The sequence below is a fragment of the Scyliorhinus canicula genome, chromosome 14 (genome assembly GCF_902713615.1).
Source record: "Scyliorhinus canicula chromosome 14, sScyCan1.1, whole genome shotgun sequence".
Classification (NCBI taxonomy): Eukaryota; Metazoa; Chordata; class Chondrichthyes; order Carcharhiniformes; family Scyliorhinidae; genus Scyliorhinus; species Scyliorhinus canicula.
In genome coordinates this window covers 120,719,730-120,733,620 of record NC_052159.1, presented here as the reverse complement: position 1 = coordinate 120,733,620, position 13,891 = coordinate 120,719,730, and the positions used below count along the sequence as shown (strand labels likewise).

General features: G+C 49.6%; 1 protein-coding gene across 1 annotated transcript in view; it reads left to right on the top strand.

Moving 5' to 3' along the window:
* The window catches only part of dnajc3a (DnaJ (Hsp40) homolog, subfamily C, member 3a), a 126,081-nt gene that overhangs the window by 96,588 nt on the left and 15,602 nt on the right, over positions 1 to 13,891 (top strand). Inside the window, exon 11 of the mRNA XM_038817693.1 lies at positions 2,273 to 2,421. Coding sequence (XP_038673621.1) covers positions 2,273 to 2,421 — 149 coding nt within the window. The remainder of the gene's footprint in view (positions 1 to 2,272; positions 2,422 to 13,891) is intronic.

Sequence of the window (13,891 nt, the reverse complement as noted above, 5' to 3'; positions counted from 1 at the left end):
GGTAAATTCGACCGCGACATGTGCTAGGCTCGGGCTGATCCAATTTAAGGTCGTTCACCGGGCCCATATGACGGTGGCTCGGATGAGCAAATTTTTCAGGATAGAGGACAAATGCGCTAGGTGCGCGGGAGGACCAGCGAACCATGTTCACATGTTTTGGGCATGCCCTAAGCTGAGGGGGTACTGGGAGGGATTTGCAGGGGTCATGTCCCAGGTGCTAAAAACAAGGGTGGTGATGAGTCCAGGGGTGGCAATTTTTGGGGTTTCGGAAGACCCGGGCGTCCAGGGGGAGAAAGAGGCCGATGTGTTGGCCTTTGTTGGCCCTGATAGCCCGGCGACGAATATTATTGGCGTGGAGGGACTCAAAGCCCCCGAAGACTGAGTGGTGGCTTGCGGACATGTCGAGTTTCCTGGGGATGGAAAAAATTAAGTTCGCCTTGAGGGGATCTGTGCAGGGGTTCACCCGGAGGTGGCAACCATTTATTGACGACTTTGCGGGAGAGTGAGCGTCAGCAGGGTTGTGGGGGGGGAGGGGGGGGTAGAGTAGAGTAGGAGGGAAAATATGGCGGATAGTACCGATGGGAGGGGAGCGGGCTTGTGCAAAATGTTACGATGGAAGTATTGAAAGTACGTGGATGTTTGCACATTTTTGCCTTTTTTGCTTTCTTTCTGATGATGTCTGTAACTGTTTATAAAGCCAAAAACTACCTCAATAAAATTGTTTATTTAAAAAAAAGGGATCAAAGGAAATGTCAAAGAATTATAGGCCAGATAGTTTTGCGTCAGTGGTGGGCAAATTAGTAGAATCAATCCTGAGAGATGAGATTAACTGTCACATCAGCATGGATTTGTTAAAGGAAGGTCTTGCCTCACAAATTTCATTGAATTCTTTGAGGAAGTGACAAGAGGATTGATGATGGTAGTGCAGTGAATGCTGTGTACATGGATTATAGCAATGTATATGACCAGGTCCCACATGGCAGAATGGTCAAAAAAGTAAAAGCAGGATACAGGGCATTGTGGCAAACTGGATAAAATGTTGGCTTAGTAACAGGAAATGGTCTATGGCTGCCCTTGCAAATGGAAAGTTGTTTCAAGTGGTGTTCCACTGGGCTTAGTGTTGGGATCCTTACTGTTTGTGTCAGATATTAATGATTTGGACATAAATGTGGGGGGCATGATTGGGAAATTTGCAGACGACTCAAAGATTGGCCGAGTGGTGGACAGTGTAGAGAATAACTATAATCTCCAAAATGAAAGATAGGTTGGTGGAGTGGGCGATAAAGTGGTAGATGGATTTTAACACAAAAGTTTGAGATCATGCATTTAGGGACGTCAAACAGTTATAGGGAGTACATATTAATGGGAATATACTGAGAGGGGTAGATGAAGTAAGAGATCTTGGCGTACAAGTACACAGGCCCTTAAAAGGCAACAGTTCCAAGTAGACAAGGTTGTAAAGAAAGCATTTGTAGTGCTCTCCTTCATTGGCAGAGGTGTAGAATATAAAAGTAAGGGTATAATGTTGGAATTGTAAAAAAACAGACCACAACTGGAGTTCTGGTTACCACATTACACAAAGTACATAATTGCTCTGGAGAGAGTGCAGAGGAGGTTTACAGGAATGTTGCCAAGGCTAGAAAAGTATAGCTATGAGGATAGATTGGGGTTATTTTCCTTGGAACAAAGAAGGCTGAGGGGTGACATATTGAGGTGTACAATGAGGGAAGAGATTGAGTGGACAGGATAAAATTATTTCCCTTGGTCGAGAATTCTAGAACTGGGGGACATGATTCAAGATAAGTGGCAGAAGGTGTAGATGGGACATGGAAGAAAGTTTTTGCGCAGAGGGTAGTGGGAGTCTGGAATTCACTGCCCGAGTGAGACCCTAAACTAAAGTACCTGACTCTACACCTTAATTGCTGTACAGGGCGATGGACTAGGCGCAAGAAGATGGGATTAGAAAGGGCAGCTGGGTTGTCCTCTGGCTGGCATAAGCAAGACAGGCCGAGTGGCCTCCTGTGCTTTAATTTTTCTGTGGTTCTTGTGTAAGCAAAGCGCATTCTGAAATTTAATTATTCTAGTTTTTACTTTTCAATTAGGCTAGTTTTTATTTTTAAATTAGGCTCTATTGCTCCCCAATTTAGCCTCTAATGTTTTCCAAGATGCGAAACTTATTCAATATATGTGTATTGACCTTGTAGCAGTTTAATCTATTAGAATCTCAAAAGGTTGATGGAGACATGAAGTGGATTTCTTTTGACATTTTCAGAAGTGCCAAAAAAAAGGAGATTATAAAAGCCTACAGAAAACTAGCAATGCAGTGGCATCCTGATAACTTTCAGGAAGAAAATGAAAAGAAGCAAGCAGAAAAAAAATTCATAGACATAGCAGCTGCGAAAGAAGTACTCACTGATCCAGGTATGGAGTGGCCTCTTTTTCGCCTCTGCCTAGCTAATTGCTGAATAATTAATTGCCATCCTATTTCAATATGCATTAACAAATTTGCTTTTGTCTGACTGGTAAAATCCATGTTAACATTGGGAATATTTATCTGTGGCATCTGATGAACTTGGAAGTCATTTTTGGGCCATTTTTGTGGGGGTTGGCTAGATGGCTACAATATGGAGCTGCTCTCTCTCGCTCTTTTATTTCTTGTCCCCATCCCTGCCAGAGTCTTCATTGTGCTGGTCTGATTATTTTTACTCTGGTTGAACTGAATGTTTAGTTAGTTTCTCCTCGAAGGAAATTGGGGAGCCTTGGTCATGCTGCCCAGTTGCAATGGGAGTGGGACATATTCTGCAGACCTGCTTTTCCACCTGTCCTTTTTCATATGCCCATTCTTGACTCTCTCGTATAAAGTCACAGGTAGTCATGAAGTCTGCAATTTAAAGCAGTGCAAAATAATGGCGTGATTTAACTAAATAGGAAAGTCCCATGGTGAGCTTGTTTAGTTGCGCGTTTTTCTAGCGCTTAGCGAGAAGCATAAGGTTATAAAACACGACTTGTGTTTGATAAGGGGCCTCAACGGGGAATGTGCGACAGACCCATTTTGTATGCTGAGGAACTCCACTCACCAGATCTCCTCAATGTAGTGAGAGATCAATCTCTGCCCTGCCCCAAGTGACTAGAGCGATCACACCCATGCAAAAAATGCCAGCTGGCAGGGCACTTTGGCTGTCCCAGGGTGCCAAGTTGAAAGTGCCAAGGTGTTACCCTGCCCAAAGGGCATGCACCTGGGGCCTCCGGTTCCCTGGGAGGCCCCCACGAGTGTTGTTCCACCTGGTCCCCGTTTATGGAGACTTGTACTGAATGGCACTTGTCTGAGGTCTCCAAGGCGAAGGAGATTGATCCCATGTCTTGGGTAACTCTGGAATCTGCACATTATAAAATGCGACTCGATGTCTCGCTTTAATTATGCAGATTTGCTAAAAGGTGATCCTGCCGACAATGGCAATGTTGCGAGCCGGGTAAATCACCGGAGCGAGGTTTTCCAGCTTTTATCGGCCACGTAGCGCTGCAGCGAGCTGATTTTTGGATGCAGCGTGGCCATTCGATCACGCCAAATATCTCTTCCAACTGAGGACTGAAGATTAAGGGTTTCTGCAATGATGGGGTAATAGTGGAGCCGTCTGATTCACAGTCTGATCACAGTGAGTTCTGGCACTGAGACTCTAGTTTATTTTTCACTTTGCTCATATATTTTACACTTTGCTGCAGATAAAATAGGAGCAGGAGTCGGCCATCAGATCCTTCGAGCCTCCTCTGCCCTTCTATATTCATGGCTGATGTCTGTGGCCAATTCTCTGGCCACGTTACACCCAGCACAAATCCCACTCCGTTGGCCACGTTGCACCCTGGGCGGCTTGCACGTGCCAGACTGCGGCCTGCTCCTCTACAGCAGGCTCCGCCACCTCCCTGTCACGCCCTTGCTCCAGCTCCCCCGGGGCCTCATGCAGGTCAGCGGCCCCTGCCATGGCGGTGTTGCTCATTCTGGGTGAGTGTGCTTTACACTCAATTTGGCTCTGTTTTATTCCTTAGCTCTAGAGTCGCCAGGTATCGTTAAGATACCGCCACAAGATTCAAGTTCAAGTTCAGACCAATAACTCAATACACCAGTTAGTAAGTTCAAACAAGACACGTTTATTATAATAGTTATCTACTACTTAGGCATATAAAACTAAAAGACTAGGCTATTCCTACCACTAACAGGCCAATACTTATCTGGAATAAGGGAACTGCCGGATCAGGGAACAATGGCCTCTTGCTTTGTCCTGGATCCGCAGGCTTCCAGTTGGTGTGGACTAAAGGGGTCAGGAGTGTCTACTCTCGTAGCGTGTGTTGTATGACACTTACTTGATGGCGGCTGCTGACCAGGCCTCTCCTCAAGGTTCTTCTACTGCAAAGGTGTTCTGCTGGGAGGGCCGGCTGGTCAAGAAGAGCGCTGGGAGGCTGGTCAAGGAGAGCGAATCAGTCCTGGAACCTGACTTTTATAGGTCCCAGAGGCTTCGCGCCCTTCTGGGCAGACCCTCTATAAACTTGCAATCGATTGGGTCTCTTCCCAATCAATTGATTTGAATTTCCCCAATAACGGGGCCGTTCCTCGATCACCGAGCTGTTCCTTACACCTTATTGGTGTCCTTTGAGACTCCACTGGCGCCGGAATGTCTGACCTTCCATAGAATGTTTCAATTGCAGTTAACTGTTCTGTCCATTGTGCCTGGGAATCACCGTGAATCGCTCACTTAATATGCGCAGCTCGTTAGTTACAATTATGTCTGGTTTCTGTGGCAGCGAGAATACAGGGGATTCTGCAGACTGCTTGTTTCTTTGCCAATATCCATTTTTCCCTGTAATCTTTGTGTTCTTCCATTTTGTGTGAGGAAGTGGCCAACCCAGGTGGCTACAGCGGCCAACAATGCTGGAAGATAGCTAAACATTGTACGATCTGTAGGGGGTAGGAAGAGAGGGTTTCATCATTAGCATACCCCCCCCCCCCCCTCCACAACCAGGTTCCATGGGCTACATGGCCGGACCCGGTTGCCAGCATGTGCTCCACCCCTGCCCCCTCGATGCCCTGAGACCTGCCGGCTGTCCCCCCTGCCAGGGCTACCGTCTGGTGACACTGCCCTCACTGGATGCTGTCATGTGGGAGTCGCCCTGGACCTACCTGCTAGTGGGTGCCGCCAGATGGGGGGGGGAGCATGAGGGTTCTGACACAAGTGAGGACAGCCGATAAGCCTGAGCCACAACAGCGAATGGGTTGGGTGGACATCCGCGTGACTGGCGTCATGGCGTCTGGGCCATAGGATCCGCACTGCCATGGCCGCCCGCAGCCTTCGTCTCCCCCAACGTTCCTTCGCCAACCACCCCCCCCCCCCCCCCCCCCCCAAATGCAGCATATGTGCACGCGCGCGCGCACACGCACACACCTCTGCCAGCTGGTCCGTGCAGGCTCTGAGTGCACTACCAGGGCTCCCGCCGCCGCCCGAGGGGCCAATGCCAGGAAGGCCGGTTTGACTGCGGAAGCTGCGATGGGCGGCTATGGGTGCGTTACCGGCTGCTGGGGCACCCGACAGCAGATCGGTGGTTACCTGCGTGAACGAAGCATAGAATTCATTGAGTTCATCGGGGAGGGCTGCGGCCAGAGATACTGTTCGGCTTCACTTTGTAGCCCGTTATGTCATTTAGTCCTTGCCACAACCGCCGAGAGTCTGTCTGTGACTCTAGCTTGGTTTGATATTCTCTCTTGGCATCTCGGGTGGCTTTGCAGAGGTCCGACCTGGATTTCTTGTGTTGGTCAGGGTCGTCTGACTTGAACACCTCAGATCTGTCCTTCAGTAGGGAGTCACTCTCGCGATTGAGCCATGGTTTTCGGTTGGGGAGCATACGTACTGCTTTCTTTGGCACGCAATCGTACACACATGGTTAAAGGTTGGTCATGACTAGGAGTTAAATATCCGAGGGTATGAAACTATTTGGAAGGACAGAGTGGATGGTAAGGGAGGTGGTGTCGCTCTGTTATTTAAGGATGACAATAGTAAGGGATGACATCGGTGCTATGGACGATAAGGTTGAATCAATTTGGGTGGAAATCAGGAATAGTAAGGCGAAAAAGTCACTGATTGGAGTAGTCTATAGGCCACCAAATAGTAACGTTATGTTAGGGCAGGCAATAAACAAAGAAATAACTGATGCATGTAGAAATGGCACAGCAGTTATCATGGGGGATTTTAATCGACATGTCGATTGGTTTAACCAGGTCGGTCAAGGCAGCCTTGAGGAGGGGTTTATAGAATGTATCCACGATAGTTTCCTAGAACAGTATGTAATGGAACCTACGAGGGAACAAGCAGTCCTAGATCTTGTCCTGTGTAATGAGACAGGATTGATTCATGATCTCGTAGTTAGGGAACCTCTCGGAAGGAGCAATCACAATATGGTGGAATTTAAAATATAGATGGAGGGTGAGAAGGTAAAATCAAATACTAGTGTTTTGTGCTTAAACAAAGTAGATTACAATAGGATGAGAGAAGAACTAGCTAAGGTAGACTGGGAGCAAAGACTTTATGGTGGAACAGTGGAGAACCTTCCAAGCGATTTTTCACAGTGCTCAGCAAAGGTTTATACCAACAAAAAGGAAGGACGACGGCTTAGCCTCATCCAATTCAAGGTGCTGCATAGGGCCCACATGACTGGGACGAGGATGAATAGGTTCTTTGGGGGTGAAGATAGGTGTGCCAGGTGCTCGGGGAGTCCAGCGAACCATGCCCATATGTTCTGGGCATGCCCGGCATTGGAGGAGTTCTGGAAGGGGGTGGCGAGGACGGTGTCAAGGGTGGTGGGATCCAGGGTCAAGCCAGGATGGGGACTCGCGATCTTTGGGGTTGGGGTAGAGCCGGGAGTGCAGGAGGCGAAAGAGGCCGGTGTGCTGGCCTTTGCGTCCCTAGTAGCCCGGCGAAGGATTTTGCTACAGTGGAAGGACGCGAGGCCCCCAAGCGTGGAGACCTGGATCAATGACATGGCGGGCTTTATTAAGCTTGAGACGGTTAAATTCGCCCTGAGAGGATCGGTGCAAGGGTTCTTTAAACGGTGGCAACCTTTCCTCGACTTTCTGGCTCAACGATAGGGTACTGGGACAGTAGCAGCAGCAACCCGTGGGGGGGGGGTGGGTGGGTGGGTGGGGGGGTGGGGGGGGGGGGTGGGTGGGGGGGGTGGGTGGGGGGGTGGGTGGGTGTGTGGGGGGGGGGGGGGCGTTGATTATGTTAGCTCATTTTATTTAAATTTGATTTATCTAATTTTAATTTATGGTTAAGTTCTCTTGTTTGGGGGGGGGGTGGGGGAATGTGATACATGTGATGTTACGGTATGGGGGGAATTGTGGGTGTTATGGGGCTGTTAGTTGCATATTACTGCTTTTTGCTATACTTTTTGTTATATTTTCTGCAAAAAATTCCAATAAAAAAATTTAAAAAAAAAAAAAAAAAAAAGGAAGGACGGTAGAAAGAGGGAAAATCAACCGTGGATATCGAAGGGGATGAGGGAGGGTATCAAATTGAAGGAAAAAGCATACAAAGTGGCAAAGGTTGGTGGGAGACTAGAGGACTGGGAAATCTTTAGGGGGCAACAGAAAGCTACTAGAAAAGCTATAAAGAAGAGTAAAATAGATTATGAGAGTAAACTTGCTCAGAATATAAAAACAGACAGTAAAAGTTTCTACAAATATATAAAACAAAAAAGAGTGACTAAGGTAAATATTGGTCCTTTAGAGGATTAGAAGGGAGTTTTAATAATGGGAGATGAGGAAATGGCTGAGGAACTGAACAGGTTTTTTGGGTCGGTCTTCACAGTGGAAGACACAAATAACATGCCAGTGACTGATAGAAATGAGGCTATGACAGGTGAGGACCTTGAGAGGATTGTTATCACTAAGGACGTAGTGATGGGCAAGCTAAAGGTAGACAAGTCTCCTGGCCCTGATGGAATGCATCCCAGAGTCCTAAAAGAGATGGCTCGGGAAATTGCAAATGCACTAGTGATAATTTACCAAAATTAGCAAACGTGACACCACTGTTTAAAAAAGGAGGTAGGCAGAGAGCGGGTAATTATAGACCAGTGAGCTTAACTTCATTCATAGGGAAGATGCTGGAATTTATCATCCAAGGAAGAAATAGCGAGGCATCTGGATAGAAATTGTCCCATTGGGCAGACGCAGCATGGGTTCATAAAGGGCAGGTCGTGCCCAACTAATTTAGTGGAATTATTTGAGGACATTACCAGTGCAGTAGATAACGGGGAGCCAATGGATGTGGTATATCTGGATTTCCAGAAAGCCTTTGACAAGGTGCCACACAAAAGGTTGCTGCATAAGATAAAGATGCATGGCATTAAGGGTAAAGTAGTAGCATGGATAAAGGATTGGTTAATTAATAGAAAGCAAAGAGTGGGGATTAATGGATGTTTCACTGGTTGGCAATCAGTAGCTAGTGGTGTCCCTCAGGGATCAGTGTTGGGCCCACAATTGTTCACAATTTACATTGATGATTTGGAGTTGGGGACCAAGGGCAATGTGTCCAAGTTTGCAGATGACACTAAGATGAGTGGTAAAGCGAAAAGTGCAGAGGATACTGGAAGTCTGCAGAGGGATTTGGATACGGTTAGGGTCTGGCAGATGGAATACAATGTTCACAAATGTGAGGTTATCCATTTTGGTAGGAATAACAGCAAACGGGATTATTATTTAAACGATAAAATATTAAAACATGCTGCTGTGCAGAGAGACCTGGGTGTGCCCGTGCATGTGTCACAAAAAGTTGGTTTACAGGTGCAACAGGTGATTAAGAAGGCAAATGGAATTTTGTCCTTCATTGCTAGAGGGATGGAGTTTAAGACTAGGGAGGTTATGCTGCAATTGTATACGGTATTAGTGAGGCCACACCTGGAGTACTGTGTTCAGTTTTGGTCTCCTTACTTGAGAAAGGACGTGCTGGGTGTGCAGAGGAGAATCACTAGGTTAATCCCAGATCTGAAGGGGTTGGATTATGAGGCGAGGTTGAGTAGACTGGGACTGTACTCGGAATTTAGAAGGATGAGGGGTGATCTTATAGAAACATATAAAATTATGAAGTGAATAGATAGGATAGATGCGGGCAGGTTGTTTCCACTGGCGGGTGAAAGCAGAACTAGGGGGCATAGCCTCAAAATAAGGGGAAGAAGAATTAGGACTGAGTTTAGGAGGAACTTCTTCACCCAAAGGGTTGTGAATCTATGGAATTCCTTGCCCAGTGAAGCAGTAGAGGCCCCTTCATTAAATGTTTATAAGATAAAGATAGATAGTTTTTTGAAGAATAAAGGGATTAAGGGTTATGATGTTTGGGCCGGAAAGTGGAGCTGAGTGTACAAAAGATCAGCCATGATCTCATTGAATGGTGGAGCAGGCTCGAGGTGCCAGATGGCCTACTCCTGCTCCTAGTTCTTATGTTCACACATTTGCTGATGTCTGTGACGGTAGTGGTGTACTCATTTAAGTTGGTCGCTGAGTTCTTAAATATGGTCCAGTCCACTGTCTTTCAGCAGTCACGTAAGAGCTCTTCTGTTTCCTCGGACCAGCACTGCACTGGATTCTCCCGCTTGAGTTTTTGCTTGTACGCCGGGAGAAGGAGCACCGTCTTGAGGTCTGATTTCCCAAAGTGCGGTCGGGGGAATGGAATGATTTTAGAGTAGCAGTGGTCAAGTGTGTTGTCGGCCCTGGTGGGACAGGAGATGTGTTGGTGGAATTTTGGCAGTACACTCTTGAGGTTGGCCTTGTTGAAGTCTCCGGCCACGATGAACAAGGCCTCCGGGTGTTCTGTTTCGTAGTTGTTTATAACTGTGTACACTTCGTCAAGCACCTTCATCACTTCTGCCTGGGGTAGGTTGTAGACCGCTGTGATAATGGCTTAAGTGAACTCACGTGGAAGATAGTATGGGCGGCACTTCACGGTCAGGTATTCCAGGTCAGGGGAGCAGTAGGCGGGGGCGAGCCATGTCTCTGTGAAACAGAGCATACAGCAGTCTCTTACTTCCCTCTGAGAGGCAAGTCTAGCGTTAAGTTCATCAAGCTTGTTTTCGATCGCTTGGACGTTTGCCAGGAATCTCTGGGCAGAGGGGTCTTGAAACTGCGTTGCTTCAGTCTAACCTGCAGACCGCCACATTTCCCTCGCTTCCTTAGTCGGCGGCTGCGGCTGGATGATCCTGGGATCCGATGGGAGAAGTCTGACCTTCTGGACGGTAGGTGGTTGTGTCTGGCCGGGTCCTGGGCGCTGGCGGGGACCAGGGTGCTGGTTATGTTTCTGGGGTAGCGTCTCGCAGGGTCCCAGGCGCTGCTTGAGGTAGAGGGGTTGCCAGGGGGGCATATTTGCAATCAGGATGGGTCCCGGCGTTTGAGGGCACGTGAATATCTTGCAGCGCGTTCGGGTCCTCGCGTAGGGTCTCCGCCATTTTGGGGATCCTGGGTCGTGGGCAGGGGCTTCCTGAGGCAGGTTGGGCTGAGTCCCGTGGTCTGTTCCCTCCCTGGCCGCTTCTGCGGTCGGCTGGGCCGCACGTCACACACACCGGAGCTCATCATTCCATCGCAGCACCCCGCATCCACACTGGCACCCAGTCCCCGCCCCACCCCCAGACGCATCGTACAGAGTACAGAGTACACTGTACAGAGGTGTGAAAGGTGTTTAATAACAGACTCACTGCACCCGTGCCAACTTCATCAGTGTCTACCTTTCTGACCTTTACGGGGCCAATTACTACGTCTAGGTGTTCCCCCAGACGGTACAGCAGAACTGGAGGCGGACTCCTGTGACCCCTGCCCTGTGACTAGGGTCCCCTTTCGCGGCCGTTTCCTGGGGTGGCCCAGCCTGGATGGGCTGGGCTACACCTATTAGGATGGCATGGTGCCACCCTGCTCTGCCCACTGCAGTAGGTGGTCCGAGGTTTCGCCGAGTTCCAGGACCTCCATGCAGGGGCACCTGGAACGGGTCACATCACCTCCTCCTCCATCGGGGTCCCGGTGACCCCCGGGGCTCTCCATGGGACGGGGGTGCGAGCGGATCCAGCACCCGCAGCACCCCGGTCACCTGGTGCTGCCAGTCCTGGAGGCCTGCCCTGGTATCGACAAGGGTCTGAACGTTTGCAGCCATAGAGCTCAGGGAGTTGGCCATCCCTGTCTGGCTCTGTACAACGCTGGCCAGCTGATGCTCTCAGCGATGGCCTGCTGAGACCGGGCTAGGTTATTGAGCGCCTCTGCAATGTTCAGCTGGCTCTGGCTCATGGCTGCCTGTGAGAGGGCTGCGGGCAAACCTAGACCCATGCGAGACAGCGTCGCCACCATTGCCTCCATTGCGGAAGCCAACCGTGTGGTGTTGGCCTGTGTGGCACTCGTGACCGGCATAATTTCCTGCTCCTGGACTCCTGCACTCCTGCAGGTGCTGGAAATCGGCCGTCACCCCCTTCGATCGTCCCTGAGTGCATTGGATCTGTGGATGGATGAGGGAATTCCAGGAACCTGGGACCAGTCTGGGCGGCAGCTGTTCACTGGGGCCAGGCTGTCCTCCGACCGTCCGGCCCCTCAGCTGCTCCTACCTCCACCTGCTGTACCGGAGCGGCTGTGTGGTGCACACCAGTTAGTGTCCCAGAAGCCTCATGACTAAACTGGCCAACCAAGGTGAGAGTCTCTGCGGTGGCGAAGGGTGTGGGAAACAGCTGTGACGCAACCACTGTCTTCATTGGACCTGTGGTCGGAGGTCCCCTGGGGTGCAGTGTCCTGTCTGTCCGTCCCCTCCGTATTGGTGTTGTATTGTGTTCTTTCATGTCTGCCTGTCTGTCCCCTGTGTACTGGTGTCCTGTGTCGTGTTGGTCTGTCCCCTGTGTGCTAGTGTCCTGTGTCGTCGTGTTGTCGCTGGACTGGGCAGGAGGGCTGTTGTTGGAGCTGCCCTCCCCGTCGCTGCTAGAGTCCTTGTGGGCTGCCCGTCCAAGTGCTGGGCGGAGGCGGTGTAAGCCTGATGGGCCCGGTCGACCTGTGTCGGCTGGGTGGCCAGGCGCTGGGCGCGGGCGGGGTCTGCCACGTGGGCCTGGTTGATCTGCCTTGGCTGTACGGCCAGGTGCTGCGCATAGGCGTGGTCTGTCAGGAGGGCCCGTTCGGTCGCTGTGTGGCCCTGCAAGACACACCATCATGGTTGGGCAGGTGGACAGGGGTGTGGATCGCGGTGAGGGGAAGGGGCTGAGGAGGAGTGTGCAGAAGGAGGTGGGAGGGGAGGGGAGGAGGGAGCAGAGAGCAGAAGGGGGGGGAGGAAGAACAAAGGACAAAGAAAATTACAGCACAGGAACAGGCCCTTCGGCCCTCCCAGCCTTCGCCGTTCCAGATCCTTTATCTAAACCTGTCTCCTATTTTCCAAGGTCTACTTCCCTCTGTTCCCCGCCCGTTCATATATCTCTAGATGCATCTTAAATGATGCTATCGTGCCTGCCTCTACCACCTTCGCTGGCAAAGTGTTCCAGGCACCCACCACCCTCGGCGTAAAAAACTTTCAATGCACATCTCCCTTACACTTTCCCCCTCTCACCTTGAAATCGTGACCCCTTGTAACTGACACCCCCACTCTTGGAAAAAGCTTGTTGCTATCCACCCCGTCCATACCTCTCAATTTTGTAGACCTCATTCAGGTCCCCCCTCAAATTCCGTCTTTCCAACGAAAACAATCCTAATCTACTCAACCTTTCTTCAGAGCTAGCACCCTCCATACCAGGCAACATCCTGGTGAACCTCCTCTGCACCCTCTCTAAAGCATCCACATCCTTTTAGTAATCTGGCGACCTGAACTGCACCCAGTATTCCAAATGTGGCCTAACCAAAGTCCTACACAACTGTAACATGACCTGCCGACTCTTGTACTCAATACCCCGTCCGATGAAGGCAAGCATGCTGTATGCCTTCTTGACCACTCTATCGACCTGTGTTGCCACCTTCAGGGTACAATGGACCTGAACTCCCAGATCTCTCTGTACATCAATTTTCCCCGAGACCCTTCCATTGACCATATAGTCCGCTCTTGAATTTGATCTTCCAAAATGCATCACCTCGCATTTGCCTGGATTGAACTCCACCTGCCATTTCTCTGCCCAACTCTCCAATCTATCTATATTTTGCTGTATTCTCTGACAGTCCTCCTCGCTATCTGCAACTCCACCAATCTTAGTATCATCTGCAAACTTGCTAATCAGACCACCTATACCTTCCTCCAGGTCATTTATGTATATCACAAACAACAGTGGTCCGAGCACGGATCCCTGTGGAACACCACTAGTCACCCTTCTCCATTTTGAGACACTCCCTTCCACCACTACTCTCTGTCACCTGTTGCCCAGCCAGTTCTTTATCCATCTAGCTAGTACACCCTGAACCCCATACGACTTCACTTTTTCCATCAACCTGCCATGGGAAACTTTATCAAACGCCTGTATATGACATCTACAGCCCTTCCCTCATCAATTAACTTTGTCACTTCCTCAAAGAATTCTATTAGGTTTGTAAGACATGACCTTCCCTGCACAAAACCATGCTGCCTTTCACTGATAAGTCTATTTTTTTCCAGATGTGAATAGATCCTATCCCTCAGTATCTTCTCCAACAGCAGACTGGAGTGCTGAGCTTGTGGCATTTGAATGCTACAGTGAGAGTTTGGTGACTGAGGGAGTTAGGTGAGGAGGGAGTAAGGTGCTCCTTACATTTCATTTCCTATATTTATCAAAGAGCGTGAAGGGAGCCAGGAGTTTAGAGTACAGCTGACTGGAAGTAGAGTCGGAGGGCGGAGGTCCAGTTGGTCCAAGGGGCAGCTAATTCTGTAAAGTAAGAGGGGAT